The sequence below is a fragment of the Anopheles darlingi genome, chromosome 3 (genome assembly GCF_943734745.1).
Source record: "Anopheles darlingi chromosome 3, idAnoDarlMG_H_01, whole genome shotgun sequence".
In the NCBI taxonomy this organism is placed as follows: Eukaryota; Metazoa; Arthropoda; class Insecta; order Diptera; family Culicidae; genus Anopheles; species Anopheles darlingi.
In genome coordinates this window covers 50,509,443-50,529,541 of record NC_064875.1, presented here as the reverse complement: position 1 = coordinate 50,529,541, position 20,099 = coordinate 50,509,443, and the positions used below count along the sequence as shown (strand labels likewise).

At 49.3% G+C, this 20,099-nt stretch overlaps 1 protein-coding gene across 4 annotated transcripts in view; it reads right to left on the bottom strand.

Annotated features, from left to right (window-relative positions):
• The window catches only part of LOC125955816 (serine/threonine-protein kinase NLK), a 67,336-nt gene that overhangs the window by 9,555 nt on the left and 37,682 nt on the right, over nt 1-20,099 (bottom strand). For all 4 annotated transcript variants that reach the window (XR_007469112.1, XR_007469113.1, XR_007469111.1 and 1 more), the window contains exons 2-3: nt 8,544-8,673; nt 2,080-2,135 (exon numbers count right to left, since the gene is read on the bottom strand). Coding sequence is in view for 1 of the 4 variants with exons in the window: in XM_049687041.1 (XP_049542998.1) it covers nt 2,080-2,135; nt 8,544-8,673 (186 nt within the window). In the remaining 3 variants the exon portion in view is untranslated. The remainder of the gene's footprint in view (nt 1-2,079; nt 2,136-8,543; nt 8,674-20,099) is intronic.

Here is a 20,099-nt window from a genome sequence, read left to right as displayed (position 1 = left end):
CATCGTCTGCACCCTCTGCCCAGTCTGTCCTGTCCGCCACGCCTTCTTTCGCTCGACGGGTTTACTGGTTTGGCTTCTGTTTGTCTGCTGTGACTGGCAGGGAATCGAACCCAAGAGTTTAGTTCCTTTACACCCGGAAGTACTCAATTCGAAGGGTGGTTGGGGTGTTTGTACTGATCGTTACTCTCTTACACCTTCCGCCACACATTTGCTTCTTCGGTGTGTGCCAACAGTCTGGCACAACCGAGAGCTAAATTGCATCTATTAATCAAAAAAGGGAATTTGTAAGCCGAACTCAACCCATTATAATGTCCAAGATGGTGCGTCAATATGAGGGTTTTCTTTGAACTTAGATCATAAAAACCATTTGGTTCATGAGTTAGCAGAAGCCTAGACGCAGAGCAGTAGCTAGTTCATTTAAACATACTTGGAATCCAAAGAGGAGGTGCCTGTGCCATGCTTGCAAACGGTCGTTCCGTTATCCTGGAACAACATCAAGGTCACATCGATTCTTCACCCTCAGCTCTCGACCTCCAACATTCTCTCCTGTAAACGTCCATCTAACATTGCCTGCGCTTACAGATTTCTGTATTTCCGCTTGAACCCACATCTTCCCTTTTACCACCACCACCAGTAGTTCTGCAACGCTGCTGCTACGCCGAAGGATATGTAGAACCGAAGGAATGTGTTCTTTGGTCCGCAGCAATGTGGTATCCTGATGTCCTTGACTGTGGGTTACCATCAACCCGATTGTGGCGACTTATGAAACCGAGAGCTTTTGCTCCGGAAAGGAAACTATAAAATCAAATCACTAAACAGTGAATAGCGAACGAGCGACACACTTCAGAAACTAATGTCACCCAAGACGGGACCCAAAACAGTCGAAGCGACGTCAATGTCGTCGTGAATGGGCGTCGAGGGGTTAAAAGTGTAAAATTATGCAAGAACCTGACTAGTGGGAAAACTCGCCATATCAGCATCGGCATTATGTTAGGAGGAATCATTTCAAACAGCCATTTGGCGGCCCGCAACGGCTCATTGCTTGCCTCACAATAGAAACGCGTCGAGGGTTGGTCGAGGCCAGCGGCCATCTAGCGTAAATCCTTTGACTTGATGGCTTTTCCCTTCCGAACCAATAAAATGGCGAATGCGTAACGGCGCCGAAAACGTTACCTATACAAGAGGAAACTTCTGCCTAGTTCAGAGGCATCATCTAGTTCGCGTGTCGCCGCCGGATCACCGGAAGCTCGTTCAAGTCGGTGCCGGCGGAAAACGGAAGACGTGCTTTGTACTCAGCAGCAGCAAGGCGCTCATTAAGATTTGGAACGACTGTTCGTCGCTGTCGTGTGTCTATATGAATAATTCACACAACCAGCAGCACACGAGGGTAGGATATGTAGCTGCCAGCAAGGTCGCTTTTTCTTTCTACGTGCTACTAAAACTATGGGTAAGGCACACGCCTGCCGGCAAGGTTTTTGGGGTGGAAAAGGAAAACTTTTGGGCCACGCCAGTTCTGTACCTTTTCCGGTCCTTGAGCAAGAGATGAAAAATGAACCATTTCTCTGTTAGCTTTGTACCTTTCAAACATCCAATGCATCGATCGATTCGTATCTTTTGTTCACGGATGAAAACCCCTTATATATAACAACCATTCCATGGAGCTCATTTCAAGATAAATAAATAAATACAATTAATATTCGTCGTTTATGTGGATCTCCAGCAATTAAACCGGATAATACCAACAGACATAAGTCACATGTTCAAGTAACCTCCAGATTCCTGGGGCAACTCGAACACGAATCTAGCTCCAATGGAGTTTTACGAAAATCGCATTAAGCCAATCTACACTGCGATGGTCAAACCGGAAAGAAACAGTCCGACAGCGGCACATGAAAACTCCTATCTATTGTATCACTGAAACACGTGCTGCACCCTATCCTTTTCAGAAACCGAGATTAAACAATCCCACTGCAATGCTCCGCAGTTTGTGGGCTGGCGGACAATACAGAATACGAATAGGGTAATCGCTGAGTGAAACTGAAGCCGAGCTTTCGGTGGTTTTTGTTTGAAAAAGGATACATTTCCTGGAAGAAATCCAAGTGTGGCGGCTGTAGTATGTCCAGTGCGGAGAGTACCTAGAAAAGAGACAAAAAGATAAAAAAACAATCGTTAGTATACATGGCGACATCGTGAAATTCAGAAATTAGGATAAGGAATCGATGGCTTTGCATGGCAAATGGCAGCATATTTTCAGTCGGGTATGTGTGCACTACCGATTCGTTCAAAAAAGCTTCCGCTGATCCTTTTCAGATCCCACTGCGGTCAAGGATCACGATGCCATCGCCACAGAGCAGCCCCATTGCAGCCAAAGCCATTCCTATTGGGCTTATCGATACCATGGATTCGATTCCGTGTTCGCTGGGGGTTCGCTGCCAAGCACAACCACCCCGGGTTGTCAACATAATAATACCGAATGGTTTCATTCTGTCGCCGCTCTCTAGAGCATTTCTTTCGATTGGCCAACCACCCGCGTCCGTCCGGGCGTGTTGACGCAGCAAACTCATCGAATGTGCAAACCAGACCGAAAGGCGTGTCAGGGTTCGTAAGAGTGCAAGCAGCTGTGCTGCTGATGCTCACACGTTGATGATGATGGTGATGATGCACCAACGGAATGTGACGACATGGCAGAAAACGGAGGAAGCCTTTGAGGCGTCGACCGTGGTGCTACCGAGCAAAGCGTGGCCAAAGTGAGTCAAATACGCATCGGCGCCCACCGAAGTGGCGTGGGAACTTTGACATTAACTGCAATGACGGCGAGTAACGCGAGATTGCCATGATATGATTGCAGCAAGCATGACTGACGGCCCCGTCGGCACAAGCGGTGTGCCACAACCGTCGTCGTCGTCGTCGTCGTCGTCGTCGTCGTTGTCATCATCGTTGTACGCCATCATGATGCCGATGCCGATGAAAGGGCGTTATGCTGCATTGATGCCACTCTATGTTGGCGTTTTTAACAACACCTTATTGGAATGCCAGCGCCTGGTATAGAGCTTCCGTACCGGGATACCGGTTGGGGGCTTTGTGGTACGACGAGCGAGAACCACATTTTCCCATCGGAAGTGTAAATAGGAAGGTTAATCGGTTGGATAACGATTATTCTTCTGCTGGAGAATTGAAAGCAAATTGTGCATCGTTCCTGCACTAACGCAGAGTTGGAATGAATGATGTGCAGTAAAGTGGACAGAGATATGAATTTGATCAAACAAAACTAGAACTTAAATTATTAACTTGCTAGTTTCTTTTTCTATTAATTAATTAATAGATGCATAAATGTTACTTGTTGGTTCGCTTTTTGACACATTCCTTAGTGCAGTGCTGAGATTCAATTGATATTACTCAGCATAGAATTGCTCTTTAATTTTCCGATTCTCTACTATAGAAGACATTTGCGTAAAGATTACAATCCATATATAAGGATAAAATGAAATTGCTTGAGATGAGGATTTGTTATACACCTCTATGGTTCTCAGAGCAATGAAAAACCTTTATGCAGTACAATTTATTATTATTTTTATTGCTTAGTTCGTATGGTGGCTCAACTCACATGATGCTCATCCTAAAACAGAACACTGCCACATCAGCTTATTGGATTTAGTTATCTTTTCATTTCGCAGCTGTTCATGGGAGGGTGTTACCTTCTCAAAAAAGGAATGCTAGCACCCAAAACCCGTCCTCCGATGCACCCGAGGTGATTGATTGTTTGTGTGAATCGTGTGTGCCTCGGGTTCGATCACCTCCGGTTCTCACCTACATCCTGCGCCAACATCCCGCGCTAATCACTCCCCCAAAAACCAAACGGGGTCTGTCTGTGTGTGTGCGCGTGTGGTGTGCTGTCGGGGCATTAGCAAACACGTTTGATAAACGATACAACCTCTAACCGAAGTCTAACCGAATCCAACGCGATGCAGGCGAAGCGTTGGCCACGTTTGGTCCCTCCTGTGGTCCGGTTTCAAGGCACACGTGTGCAGCATTCGGCAGCATAATATGTTGACACAGCGACATACTGACGCAGGCGGCAACCACACAGCAAAACCGGAGGTGGTACTGTGCGGGGGAGCAAATTAATGGTCAGCAGCAGCGTGCCAGAGCAACGAGCGGTCCTTGTTGCGTAGTCTGTGGCAATAATATCGTGATTTATCAAAAAAGAATGCACAAAAGCGCCGCCCCCCGAAAACCTCCAGCGCCGCCGCCTTCGCCGCTACCGAGTAGAGGGTGATAAAATGCAAAAAGATATGACATCGACCGCGGGACCGCGAAAAGGCCCCATACCTTTTCCCATGCAATCCGATTCTTTTGAGCCCAGAATTTTGGGTATGCATTAAACTCACATACACACACAGACACATAGAAGCGGTGCATCGGGTGCACAACACGCTCGCACGCTAATTGTCGTTGCTGGACGATCGCATCGCAGCAACATGCGAGTTACCGGTTGGAAGGGTTTTCCATTTGGTTGATCCAAAGGTTTAGTTAACATATTCTGACCGTTGGCAATACACACGCACACATACACACACACATGCGCGCGCGTTTAGCACAATGTCCTATTTCCATATTTTTCACAACCGTTAGCGCCACCTTCCCCCCCTCCGCGAAGTACGACGGCGAAGGGATTGCGAAACGAATTGTGCATTCGCACACACACGCACACTGTTGCCATGTGAAGAAGGGCCAAAGGGATTGTTGTGGTCCACGACCGTGCGACAAACAATGAATGGACCAATGAATGGCTGCACACCTCCTTCCACTCCGTGTTGGTGTTTCGCAGGCTCCAGGCTATTCATTTATGCTGCTGTTGCTGCTGTTGTTGCACTGCACGATGCAGCGGGGAAAAACGGTGAAAATCCGTTTTCGTGCTGCACTCGACAGCTGCTTCCCCTCGGCAGCCTTCTCTCCGCCTGAAATCCGGTGGACCTGGTGGGGGATCCAAAAACGAGGCGCGAAGGCAACAAAGAAGATAATCAAAATGGCAACACACACACACACACACAGTGCACAAATGCACAAATGCACATTGCACTAGAGGTTTCCGGTAGCCCCACTGGCGGTTAGGAATGGGGCACACACCCCACCCAGACCAGCGGCTGCGGCGTTTATGATTTATGTATCGTGGCGGCTGTGGAGAGTTTATTAGGCAAGCCTGAATCCAGCATCCAGCCGGTGGCACGAGTTTTTGTGTTGTTTTTTTATTTTTCATTTTTCGAAATTTGGTTTTCGTTTCGTTTCATTTCATCGCGTGCTTGTGTGCTTGTGTGTGTGTTTGCTTTATGTTCCGTTTGGTGGGTGGCCGTCGGAGCGCCCCACCAGAGAGATGCACGATAAGGCACAGAAGGTTCTCGCTCGGCCGCGGTATCCAGGTAAGATATTACTAAACAACGCAGAGCGCACAGCAACTCGTGCCAGCAGCCGGGGGCCTCGGGCCGACGTTCTATTTTGCTGCTACCTTCAACGGCACAACCACTCCTCCTACCGCTTTACGGGGGGAAACCACCGACCATTTGTCTTGTTCTCGTCTCGCGTCTAGTTTGAGATGCAAATTTTACGAAACCGGGCGTGGACGCACGCACGCACGCGGCCAGCCCGGGGCCTTAGCAGCTGGGGTTTTGCAATTGCAATGTGTGTTCTGGCGCTCGAGCGCGGGGCTCGTGTGCGTCACCACCAGCACACCACCAGAAGGAGCATCTATTTGGAGCCGGAAGAATATGATTAACACAATAACTGGAAATGGTGTTACTGTCAGGAAATACAAATATTACAATTTAGCATTCTTTAGCAGCGATCCCTCGGGCGCGTTGCACACACACTCACGTTGTTGGTGATGGTCGTCTGGTTGTTAGGGAGACCCCCGTAATGAGCATTCTTAACCCACGGAGTCTCTCTTCCATTAATCATCTCTCTCTCTCTCTCGTTCAGCTTGCGGTAGATGAACGCTCATTGATATTCTAAGATGCATCCATCCACTAGCCACAGCTAATGTACAATACCCGCATTTCACGTGACCGGCAGGGAACATCGTGCGCAGTAGAGGGTTATCTACCACATAACTCACGCCGCGACGACTCAAAACGCGTTTAATGACCAAACCAGGGAGCATTTATGATTTTGGAGAACTGGTGCCGGCTTGATGGCGGCTTGAACCAAACTCTTTTCATATGTTGGCATATTTCACCGCCGCCGGTTGTGCTTCTCGGCGTTTAATGTGACATCGGAAGAGGCATCTAAAAATGCAAAGTCACGGTACGCGCATTGAAGAGAGTGATGTTCTTTTAGATGCCGAGACGGGGAGATGGTGGAAGCCGCTTCGTGTCGCCTGATACCCTGGCATCCCTTCCTTTCCGCTCACCAGATCGGATGACATTAAGTCTCGCTCGGAGCCGCTGCCCATTAACTGGCAATTAAATGGTTGGCCCCAAACCACCCGAAATGGGAACGAATACCGTAAGGCAGTAGCAGCAGAAGGCATATCGCCGACATGCACGCGCTCTGCTACTGATGACCCGCGCACCAGGCGGCCTGGCCTGGCCTGGCCTGCCTGTCCGTCTGCCTGAGTGGGGGATGAGTGGCCATGGTCGTCACACCATCGTCATCGTCGTGGATGATGCTCATTTCCCCCCTGGCCTGGGAAACGGCACGTTTTGATATTATTTTTAGAGGCAGAACGCTCACAAAGAACTTTGACGTCCGGGCTGAGGATGGTGTGTGAGTGTGTGCTGCATGGGAACGCCGTACAATTGGCCTTGACAAGGGCATAAAGTTGTACCAAGCTTCCTGATTTCATCAGACCGCAGGGCCCCCGGTTTTCGGTCGAAATGGTCGCCTGAAAGGACCAACGGTGACGCGCCGGGTGGTCGATTGAAAAGGGGAACGGGCGAACCGATCGATGATGTGGTGTGGTGGCCGCTGTCGCATCAATCGATATTTGATAGCTTAACGATGTGTGACAACTCGTGTGAATTGAGAATGCGGCCCCATTCCCCATCTCTCTCTCTCTCTCTTCTCAACGATGCTAATGATGGTTCTTAATGACTGCGATCATTAGTAAGCGACAGTGGCATAAGTTACCAGGTGAAGATTCAATTTAAAGAGCTCACCATCATACAAGGGGGCTTGGTTCTCTCGGTGGTTCTAAACAGATTGAACCATTCTGCGGAATTTTATTTATACGATTCAAATAATGGGAATTGCATTCTTCGTTGTTGCTTAGACAAAACCAGATTCTCATCTGGTAATAATCGTCCAACATCCCTCGTATGCTCGTTCTGGCCATTTATCAATTCACACAAAAGTGGCTTTTGCAACGACCGTCCATCGAGATCACACCTTGCGCAACACTCAGCGCGGACTTAAAGAAAGTGTTGCGATGGAGCAGCATCAGCATGTGAATGCTGGCCAAGCACCGGCGGTCTCGCCACTTCAGATGCCTCTTGATGCAAGCACCACAGACAGACAAAACGTTAATCGATTGGCAGACTATTTTAAGACGACGACGACGGCAGCGACGTCCATCCACCAGTCATTCCAGCCAGCCAGCTACCGAGAGCAGTTCAACTCAGTTTCTTTGTCGTCCCCCCTTCCGGCTCCTACACCATTAACCTAGTTCGTGATTTGGATTTGATTTGTGCTGGCTCCGTCGGCCGTTAGCGAGCGCGATCGAGAGGACGGTAAGGCGCCCATGAACGGTGCCTCGTCGTAACAGAATGGCGCTGTATCCGTCGTCGTCGTCGTCCGTGGCAGAAGCCAGGAAGAAGCCAGCCAGGGCACTTTGCTCTTCCCATTACACCGGCACACGGTCGGGCCCTCTACCGGATCGATTGCTGCAGCTGATGCACAAACTCTTCTCCTTCTTCGAAGTTCATCAATCAATCAATGGCTTTGGCGATGCACCGAATTGAATGCATACTCCATTCGCTATCAACCGAGGGCGATGTAAAACAGTCGTGAAAATGCCGGTCGATTTCCTCAGGAAACTGCTTCTATCGTTTGTGGGGATGCTGAGCGCGCCGGAGGTCTGAAGCGAAGACCTTGCGCGGCGTTCCCTGTTCTTCCATATTTTGTTACAAAAGTTTAATGCGCACAATGTGAGCGCGGAACTGCTTCGAGAAACACTAATTTCGTTCGTTCGTTCGCTCGCTCTTCTTCTGGCAGCAGAACAACCACCAAGCAACAACGTCTCGCTCCCTCCCTGCCGTTGTGGCCGTTGTTTACGGCGGATTACAATCTCCACACAAACGCATCTCTGAGAAGGAGAGGATCCGAAGAAAAAGAAGCGGTATGTAGGATAAAAAAGGATCACGAAAGCCATTAATTCACACAACATTCGTTACGCAACGGTTAAGGCGGCTGAGCGAGCGAGTGAGCGAGTGCGCCCGGCAAAAACATCGCGCGACACGGTACTTTCTAATTAAAAACTTCTTCCACTTCGGCGACGGACGCTCCAGGAAGGCCACCGTGGCTCGTTGCGCAGCGCCAGGCCAGCTACTTACGTTCTCGTGCTTGAAGAAGCAGAGCATCTTGAGCTCGCGAAAGACGCGCTTCGAGGACACCAGCGACTGGAACACGTTGGGTAGCTTCTTCAGTGCGACACGGCGCCCATCACGCGGATCGGTGACAGCCCTACGGAGAAAGAGAAAAAGGTACAACGGGTAAGAAACGTTTTGGCTGGAAAAATTAGTTTAACGGACAAGGAAAGGGAGGAAAAAAGTGGCGAGTTCTAGCTATTGTTTTTGTTGTTGTTGTCGTTGCTTTTTTCTGTGCTGTCCACCAGCCACAAGAAGTTTGATGTGGATCGTTTGTTTGCAACATAAGAGATACCGCCAACAAACAAGGTGTCTTGGCCCCGTGACGCGTCTTGTTGGGTCCTTCCAAGGTCCCCTCGCCTTACACCCTACAAAACGGCGAGGAAGTACATAAACATAAATTGAAACGACAGATAATCCCGGGAATTGAAACTGAAAGATAAAAGGAATGTTAAATGATGAAATTGCCGTTCGAATTGTCCGTCGCACCTGAGCCACAAACCAGGTGGTCCTCCTGCACGGACGGAATAGAGTATATTCAACATTCCTGAGGCTCCCTCTATTCTGTCGCCAAAGGCGCTGAAGCCGGATTGAATCCGGTCAATCAAATGGTCAACGGTGAAGCGAAGAAGGTAGCATACCTTCACGACAGACTCGCTCAAACCACGATCACCACAACGACGACAACGACGACGACGACGAATGGTCAATGGAAACTGTTGCAAAATGCACGATCCACGGGGTCCAAATCGGAATGCCACCGATAGCTGCAGTTGCGACCTGGTGATTCAAACGTCACTTTCCGCGACTGTCGGAATGTTTCGAGTTTCGTGAAGAGTTTAGCATTCCCATTCATTCATTGTGCACATTCTGGAAGGAGCCGCGATCGAAGAGACATTCTCACGAGCCCGACTGCACCACGCAACAGTGCAACAGCAATCCATTTTTCCAACCCGCTGGCAAGTATTCCGCGAGCAAAATTTTCCACTTTAATCCGTGTCGTCGTCCGTGCTGTTTCGAACGAGAATGAAGTTACCATGCAATGTGGTGACGACACACACACACACACAAGCACGTGGTGCATAGGTGCATGGCCCCGTGCGCGGCAGGCAGTAGCGAGCGAACGAAGTTTAATTCGATTCTAAATCTTGATGCACGTCAGTCGTGCCCGTGCCGGACGTGATGGTGATGATGATGACGACGACGACGACGACGTTGGTATACGCCATCCATGGTGGTCTGGAGAGACCGAAATACAGTGCATGGGGACGCGTCGTCGTCGTCGTCGTCGTGGTGAAGCGGTTGTTTGACACGCGGCTACTGCTCAAAGTCGAGGGAGAAGTAGTACATCCGTCGGCCCATCCATCCATCCATCCACTGCCACTCCGGGCACGCGGAGCGCGTGACGAAGCAAATAAGCTGTCCCGGATGATATGGAGCAAGGACACCCGCAGCCGTCCTTGCCAAACACACAACCTTAGCCGCTCTCTCTCTCTCTTATCCTAACGCTACTCGTTGTGAATCTTTTGCATACATGAAGGAGCCCCCAGCTGGATCCATACATTAGAAGGATGCTGGAAGAAGTACCGCGAAGGCTTCCGAGTGCGTCATGGTGGGCTAATTTCATTTACACCTTACCTTCCTCCCTAAATTCCCCCTCCCCTTCGTGTATCGAGGGATTTGCGTGTCAGAGAACGAGAGTTTGCCACAAATATACACACACACATATACAAAGCACCCTGGAGACGGTTTTTTCCTGGAGGATTTTTGCAACATTCAAGCCACCAGATGAGTGCGCTTATCGTCAGCAAATTATGCTACCTCCTCCACCAACATAGTCCTCGTGTATGTGCGTGTGTGTGTGTGTGTGTGTCCTTAGGTACGACACACAAAGTGACTGAAATTGGATTGAACATCGCATTTGCACATCGCTCACCCGGCGGTTCGGATGGCCACCAAATGGATTGTTTGGATGGAAATTAATGGAATGTAGTTTTGGTCGATGGTCTCCACTTTCTCCTTCTTCTTCTTCCATCCAGCTCTACTATCTCTTTGGCCACAAACGGTGACGTTGTATCGATATCTGGCAAAAGGTTAGCTACTTATAGCCACCGCCAAGAGACAAGCATGCAAATGTCACCCAGGACCTTCGTCCATTTTTGGCTGGGGAGATGGACGGAGCCGTTTAGCGGAAGGGGAGGGGAAGAGAGGTGGTCTATAACACGAATAATTAATTACACACGAGACGAAACGGAGCGGTGGGTGAGGGAGTGTATATCTTGTGGTGTATTTTTACGCAAACGACGCTCGACGATGGCGTGTCGGCTCGGGACCATTAGCCAATGGCTTGTGCGTGACGTGGCGCAACTGACAACTGTCGGATGGAGGATATTTGTGGTACACCCGTGTACCGAAGGCATCGATTATTTGTTTATTTGTTGTTTCATTGTTTCATTGTTACTTCCAGTAGTATTGCGAGAGGCAAGTCCTGACGTTCAGTAGGAACTTTCTTACCTTAGGATGCTGACAATATTCCCCTTGCATCACATAACAATATCTCTCTCTCAAGAAGCTGACCGTTGTGCAATGTGCTGGCGGTTCAATAGAATGCAATGCCTTCCGGAGGAATTGCATCACCAATTATCACTCGGTGTACCCGTGACTCGATCCATCCTTCTTCCAGGACACATCTCGCTGCGTTACGCAACGCACTGATCCGGTGTAACCGGAAGGACGCAGGCAGTCCCACATAACGTGCCGTTACGCAGCCAATTAGAAACCATTACCCTAGAGCATCACGGGAGATCCCCACAGAAAGGAATCATTCCCAAGATGCACTGTCCATGGACCACGTACGTCGTTACCGATCGTTCGTGTGTCGTGGTTTGGTCGCGCACAAAAACATTCTTTTGCGACATTCAAGAGACCATCCAACCTGCCGGAGTGTCCGTGCTCCGCAAAAACAACCCGTGAGCAAGGCATCTCTCTAAACACTAAAGAGTAACGGCGACGTTTCCCGGGACCGTTGCGCTTGTTCGTGTTTGTTGTACTGGGTGGTTTGTGAATGATTCCGACCGGGTTTACCGGACACCTTAGCGCCACGACAGAGAGGCCCAGGTCCATGTTTTTGCTCTCACCCCGCCTGGCCTCCTTTGATGTTTCGCCTTTGCTTTGTGCTCGGGAGGAGCGGTGGAACGTTTGCAACCGAGAAGCGTTGTTCTGCTACTGCTACTGCTGCTACTGTTGGTGAGCCCGAGAGATACTTCAAAGAAAGCCACGGTGAGCCAGACAATCGAGCGACCCCGCAAACGGGGGGTTTGGTGCGGTGCGGAGGAATGCGAAGGACCCGTGCTCCAGAGGCAGCAGCCGACGAAGATCTTGAGGGGATTTTTTTCTACGCTACGGTGGTGGTGGTGGTGGTGCGCTGAAGGAAGCTAAACATGAAATGACCAACTTTTGAAAGTTAATCGTGCACCGAGGAAAACTCCAGCAGCAGCAGCAGCAGCAGCAGCAGCAGCAGCAGCAGCAGCAGCAGCAGCAGCAGCAGCAGAAGCAGAATGTAGCAAAGGATGAATGAAAAAAATATTCGTAAGAGTGAAGTGGAAATGAAAAACACTTTAAACACTGCAAGCACAGTGTTCAGTGTAGATGCAAGCGTAGCTCTCCCGCCCCGTTGAAATGAATAACTCATCAAAACAGTCAGTCGCGATATTGCAATAAAAAAAAAAGAAACATCAGATCGCAAAAAGCACTGGTTATCGCTTTCGCTTGCGCTTGTGTTTACTTGGGAGATTTTTTTTCTCAAATTCGAAGCGAAGAAACACACTGATCGTAGGCGCCTGCGATGCGTTATCGATGCGCGGGAAGTTCGGAGGAAAAACTTGCTCTTGTACAACGCAGCATATTTGCAACCATAAAGAGGCGCTACTAAATCTAGGTGAACACAATTGAACTAAACATAAAAACAATTTATACGCAAAGCGTTCAAAAATTGTTCGTGCGGTTTTTGACGGCTCTGTGGTTACAAACCGTAAGTAAACCGAACGAATCGACACCCTGAGTGTTCCTGACACTTTCTGGGTACCTTAGCTAGCATAGTGCCAGAAGGGCGACCCCGGAGCCCATCAAGCACGCAATTATTGCGAGGAAACCCACGCTCTGGCGGCTGGAATGGAAAGAAATCCTTGACTCACCGCGGTCGTGTCGCGTCCTTGAAGATGCCGGGGTGGTTCGATACCGACAAGGTGGCACAGTGCGTCACGCTCGTTCTAAATAGAGGCGCTTCGGTTGGTTCGGTGGAAAGCCCTTAAGGTAGCCTCCTCCACCGCATAGTTCATGGCCACTAGGCACGCACCACCGCCGGGGTTTGACGTCTCGGCATATCGGTGGAAATAGATTGGGGCGCCGTGACGCCAACTCCAAAATCCAAAGATAGATCTCGGTTGGCGATACTGTGCGATATGCCAAGCTCGTGGATTGCGCACCGCGGCTATTGTGACTAGCCGACTCCAGCCCTGGCCATCCAACCAAATCCAGTTGAAATGTGGTGCCTCCTCCTGTAAAATTTGGCTGCAAAATTCGGGAAGCAAAATCCGGCGACAGCTGGCTGCCCTAAGGCGAGAGCAGAGAGGAACGACGGCGGTTCGACAGGGTGCGGATGTAAACTCCTTCCCGCTAAAGCATATTGGGGCCGGGATGATGTCTGGCTGTCTAATTAAATTCCCCAGACCGAAGCTGGAAACAGAAGCTCCGCACCAGAGAAGAAGAAGGAGAGAGGATCGCGTTTTGTAATAAATAAACTTTCGACAGTTCATAAACGGCCCCAAGGCAACTCTGTTGTGCGCTGCTGCCGCCCTTGTGGCGCGTATCGGGATGCAGAGAGAACAAAGCAATGGCGAACACCAAAAATGAGGCCATTTTATGCCGTTCGAGGGCCGGGACACCGGGAACGGTCTCGCTAAATACCGAATGTTACGCGTTGCGCTCCAAAAGAAGGGATCGTGCTAGGAAAGGGTTTGTTAATCATAAATAGCCGAACCATGTCCGTTTAAAAAGGGAACATTCCGGTCGAAATTCACAAATGATTTGCAAAACCATATTTTCAACGTCTTACGGAATTGCTTTAACGTCGCTACTGCTTGAAAATGTTAAATTAATTTTCCAATTCGACCTTCATCGAAAGTGTCAGAGAAACCGAACACAATCGATTGCGAATGACTCAATGTACGCTAGCATCAAGTATTGATAAGACACTATCCACCATTAGCCGCTCATTCAATTCGCATCACCTCAGAGTCTATGGCAGCACCAGACCGGCACAAGTCCTTTTCATTTTGATGTTGGTCGGTCTCTCATACCGCCATTTGTGGTTACCATCCCTGGCGTGTACACTGGTCACGTACGAGTGGTCTGTTGGCTGATGGTATGCCTAGCCGATGGTACCAACCAACCGTTGTCCTTCAGGACCTTGAGCTAGACCATGGAATAGCGCCGGCCGCCATCGATTACCGGTGAAGCGCGCGCGCGCACACAGGAAATGGCATCCCAGAGAGAGTGAGAGGTGGAGAGGGATAATTTGGAGCGAAGGAGGAGGAGGTTCCACTTCTCGTGGCCCGACCGCCGACCGGAAGGACGCGCCACAATAACAAAGTTGTCTCCGCGGAAAGGAAATTGATTCGCCCTCCAGGATCCATCGGATCACCACCGACGTCGTCGTCGTCGTCGTCGTCCTCGACGACGTAATGACAGCAGCAGCTACAATGGCGTAGCGTGTCCTTCGACTGCAATCGAGCAGTGTGCTCGGGACTCGCGGCGAGACAAAGACGGCGGCCACAAGAAGCCGGCGCACCCAGAAACTCATTTACCCATTTGCTGATCTTTTGCGCTCGGGATGGCGACACTTTATTGCTCCCGAGGCCCCCGGCCGGAGGCGGATAAGACGGTGTAGTGATTGAGATGAGCAAAGACACAAAGACACCACCTCTATTCCCGCTTGGTCTGCTCTTAGTGGACTCGCATTTGAATCACGAACAGTGTTTGAAGTCCAGGTCGAGGTCGAGGAACAAAGTAGAGTTTGTTTGAAAGGTTGCAGCATTTATGATTTGCAAATAAATTCCACTAATTCATTTAATATGAATAAGCACCACCTTTCATGTTCATCCGTAGCCGTAGCGGATTTCAAACGAATCCATCTTTTGCATTACCAGCGTTGACCAGACTTCAGAGGTCAGAAGCCAACTTCAGAAGTACTTCTCCGCGTGCGTCATCACAATACCGAGAAAGCGGTAAAATCCCACCACCACAACAACAACAGCAAGCCCCAAGGTGTGAGGTGCGGGGCGATAGATTTCTGCGAAGCTTCAAGCAAACTCCAAGGACTTCCAAACCATCCTCTAAACCGCACACAGAGCACGGCGCGGTTTTCATTGATTTGTTTGGTGGAACGACACGCTGCCGCCGCGTGAATAAGAAAGTAATTTGCTTTCTTCCGGACAGCGAAGCGAAGACGTACAAAAGTCACAAAGAACTAGAGCACAAAGACTAGAAAGGACGAATTTCGTCCTCGTTCGAACACAAACACACGCGCCTAGGAGATGCGTGCTAGTTGACTTCATGTTCCGCACTATGGATGGACCATTATTGTGTTAATTCTATCAGCACGCAGAGACGCAGCCCAAGCCCGGGAGACCAGGAGTGAGGTGATGTCCAAGGACCAGCGACTGACTGTCTCGCCAGCTGCTTCATGGTTCCGGTTTCACCAACAGTGGGGGGTCCGATGAAATGAGTTTCTTGCTTTATATAGCTTGCTCATAAACTAATCTGTGCCGCCATCGAGCGACGACCATGGCCATGCCACACAACGCATGCCCGGCGGACAGAACAAAACTATCGTGGAGAGAAGTGACGATAGAATCGAATTAGCCGGACACCAGTGTGTGTGTGTGTGCGTTACAAGGTGTCTGTCATCGTTAGCTTCTCCCACGGCGACCGGAAATTGCGAGAAACCACCGGCACAAGACAGAACAAGCGCTCGATGGCGCCTCGAAGGAGGCTCAAACATAAAACACAATCATTTACATTGAGCACGGTGCCGCTGCCTCAGGCTCCGGGGCCATCGTTTGTTACAAAACTTGGTGCCTCAACTAGAACCGGAGGCCATTTATATCACTCTCGATCGCTCGCTCGCTCGCTCGCAAGCTCTGCGATGGCGAAACAGCGTGGCAAACAACGTGACATCGGCGCCGGCCAGCGCCACCATCGGTTAAATTTCCGAGGAATCATCTTCAACCAAAACCACCGCCGCCCGGCGCCCGGCGCAAAAGCCTTTTGTGCCCCATTATTGTCCTCTACGAGGAGCCCCCCGGACTGCGAGTCGATGGTTCGAAGTGGGAATTTGAATTGCAAATCGGTGTAAATTTCAAAGGACGACGGACGACGGGCAATACTCAGAGCTAAACCTTTCGCTAGCCGCCACGAGCTTCTCCTTCTCGTCGTCTAAACAGCGAACGCGAAGCACCTTGCGCCTTTCCGGTTCTGAGATTCCTCCTTCTACTGTGTCTGCCTCTCTCTCGCTCTGTCTTCATCTTTTCTTCTTCTTCTACTTCTCCTGCTACTTCTAACGGAAAATCTTGTTTCGCGTTCGCAAATTATTCGAGCAATTAATTTTCGCCTCCATTTTCATTTACCGAGAGACTGCTCCTGCCGCTGACGAAGATAAGGACGAAGCCTGATGAAAGGCGGGGGCGGGCACGGCGCACTCGGCTCGCCAGTTACTTGCAAATGAAATGAGAGCCTCGAGAGTGGCTTTTTTAATGAGTTTACACATCTTCTTGACTTAAATCGTCTCCGGCCGGCGACTTTAATCAATTACGGACCCATAATGCTCCCGTACACTCATCATTGGTAAGTGGCAACAACAGCAAACAGCAGCAGCAGCAGCAGCAGCAGCAGCAGCTTTAAATCATATCACTTCCGCCGCGCCACATCTTTCACATTTGAGCTCACCAACGCGCGCCCCGTGATTTGTTGCCGAAACGATAAACTGCGATTGAGATTGAACATATCTCTTGGAATGGCTCTGCCGGATCGAAAAATCTGGTAACAGATTGGCTAGCATATAGGCCCTCTGGCCTATAAATAACGTTCGCCACCCGCCAGGCGTGCATTGGTGTGGGTGTGTTTGGGTGGTGCGGTGCTGCACACAGATGCACTTTCTCAATCCGCTGATGGACTTATAGTGGCGCCCTAATTTCGATGTTTCCACCTGAGAATGGTCCATGGCATTTCCGGTCTGTTCAAAGCGGTTTGGGGGGGGGGGGGGGGGTGGGAAGGGATTAGCAGAAGAACAAAATGCAATCAATTATACACACATTCTTCCTCCTCGCGGACACCCGCCCCCCCATCGGGATGATACATATTTTACAGCGAAACACGACGAGCACCACCAATCGATGGAATGGTTTTGATCCCGACGCCATAATCCGTGCATGCACCACTTCAAACGCTTTGCGCAAGAGATCAATTACATTGCTGTTGGCAACGCGGGGGATTGGAATGGCCCATCCAGAACGGATCGAAATGCACCCGGGCAAAGCTCCTCCTCCCCCAGGTTTCCAGGTTATTCTTGCAAAACGAATAATGAACTTTCGCAATGGGCGGAGGACGCATGCAGCATGCGTCAAATGCACACGATCGCGAATCGAATCGAAGGGATTGATTTTCGATGGCCGAGCGAAATAATCGCCAGCTCGAGACTCGAGTGAAAGCGATTGCACATTCCAGTCACTTTATGCTCCCCCCTATAAGCGGGGATTGTGTATCATCGGGGGCTGATCTTATGTTCATGCGTTCCACAACACTACATACGCATTTTGACTGCGTGCGAGCGATTTAGCGCTTGTGCCGCACGTGCGAAAGAGATAATTAACTCAAAACCGGGGGAGGAACAAGTAGGAAAAAGCTGCATAATGCACTAACGTGCTGCTGCTGCTGCTGCTGCGGCGTAAAAGAAACTTGGATTTTCACTATCTAGCGCCAAGAGATGTTGGTGTACTTTTAATCACACACTCTACACACACCGCGCAGCAGTGATTGTGTTTGTTGCAATGTTCTTTTTTGCAACCGAACCGCCGCGATGTTTCGCATCGATATGGAGCATTCAGGAGTGGATGGAAATGGTTAGTAGTGCCAGCGCCTCAAGGTGGCTGCTAGCAGTGTTAAGGTGTTGGACGGAAACGGTCATAATAATCGGCCGACAGTGAAGGTTTGGTTCGATCTTCAACGAAGTGTAACAATGCCCAGACTTCCACCACGAGTTTCATCTAACAAATACGGCGATGAGTCATAGTTGTGATGCTAATCGAGCTGCATCTAACTTGATTAACTGAAGAGACGAGGCTTCTTCTGTAGATAACATGCATTAAATTCTCGTGCAATAGTAACAAAGTTTAATGTTCAAGTTTAGAATCATTAATCAAAGACCATGAACAACAATTAGTAATGCTATAGTCTGTTTTATGCATTCGATTTTTACTCACAAAATATGTTTTTAGGTCGCAATAGTTGCAATTGCTCCAATGAGCACATTAAAAAAAACTCCTGTTGCAAAACTAATTTCCGCTCATATCCGCTCCAATTAATTAGGACAAATTACCTTTTAGCCGTAACTGATTTCCGAAAGAACATATTCGTCTAATACCCCATAAAGCGGAGCACTTTTATGCATTTTTACCAGGAAGCTTTATAAATTCTTTGTTTACATTTATTTCAGCATCGATCAGAACACAACTATCGAATGAAATACTGTCAAAATGTAGTGATTAATGGTCAATCAATGGTATTGGTCAATAAGAAAGAACGCTGTAGGAAAACACACCGTGATACAATGTTCAAAATTAATCGAATATTGTACGACCTAATAGAAATAATGATTGAAAGCTTCAGTATGATATATTCACTAAAGCTAGTATCAAATGTTAAACCTAAGCAAAGCTAAGCAAAACACAGCATGATGAACATGAAAATCTCGACTGCATAACAAGCTTCCATGACGGAAACTACGCCGCGAATTTCGTATAATTTCGTACTTGTACTAGCGATGAGCCTGCCCTTGTGAGCAGTTCCTGGATGTATCGTGGAAAATGTTTGCAGCAGAAAACCCCAGCTTCATTTCCATACCCTGCGCGCCGGATAACATTCCGAGAAAAGTGGCAAACGGTTGGTCACATTTTCCGACAGCCAAAGGCACAAAATGGTGACGCAGTCGGGACTCAACAGCCAAACCAAGAGCGAAACCACAGCCCCCCTCCTTCTCTTGAGCCACCGGAAAGCTGTTTCGTTTCCGACCCGAAAAGGTAGTGTTGCGAGCGACGGACATTCCACTGACTAAGGCCACAACAGTGCCAAGATTTGGTCAAGGGATTTCCCCTCTCGATAACGACACGACAACAACGCGCGGCTTTTCCGTATCCCGGGAGCCCCCCCGGGGGGTGAATTCGTCGCTCATCGTCGTGGTGGTGGTGGTGATAGTAATCGATTTTTCCTCGCCGGCTCATAAGCATACTGCTTTCCGCACACATACATTCGCCATTCGAGCAAACCATCTATCTCCGGTGTTTCTCTCGCTCGCACGGAATAGACGAATGTGAAACGCTTGATACGGCACCGTGTTATGGGTTGGCCTTTACTGATGGTGCATCATGCGGTTGTAACATGCAAAATATCACCATTTCCCGGGGACGGGAAAGTTACTAAATGTTGAACAAGGAAAACTGCAATTTTTAAGGAGGACAATCGTAGATTGATGTTTTGCGTTTGGTGCAATAGAAATCACTGTTGCGAAAATGATAACTAGAACATCATCAGAAACAACTTTACAAAATCGTATAAAACATATTAACAAAAAACCATCAATAATCCGCACCAATAGCACTTGGTTGTAAAAGCTATAATGAACCATTAGCGTATGACGCACGGTGCCACACATTTACCATACGTTTGCCATTAGACCGCAACACTGCGGTATTGTCCGTTCTATTAACCAGCAATTTTCATAATCAACCCTTCTTTTGTCTCGAATCTTCGCGGTCCGCAAAAAATAAAACCAAAAATCCAATCAACAACAGGGAGTTAAAACGAACTCACTCCCGAGAGCAAAAGGGAGTTGGTTTGTGCGGTCCGACCGAGTGTGCAGCATAAAAAGGATAATAATCGTGACCGCAAGGTCCTGCTGCAGGCTCTGCGCACCCCATTTTCGAAGGCACCACACCACACGAGACCCATATGTTGCAGCAGCAGCAGCAGCGTTAAAAAGCCATAAAATGACCCCCACATCACGCGTCCGTTCCCATCGCCGGTCAACAGCATGCAGTCAGCCGGCGATTCGAGGGAGGGGACCAGGACCCGGTCCACCACCAGAAGGCACCACCTTCCTGCATCCCCCCATCACCATCACCACCATCGGTAGACGGCTGCTGTTGCTGCTGTCAATAACCTCTTCGCGTCACTCAGGTGGCTTGAGGTGCA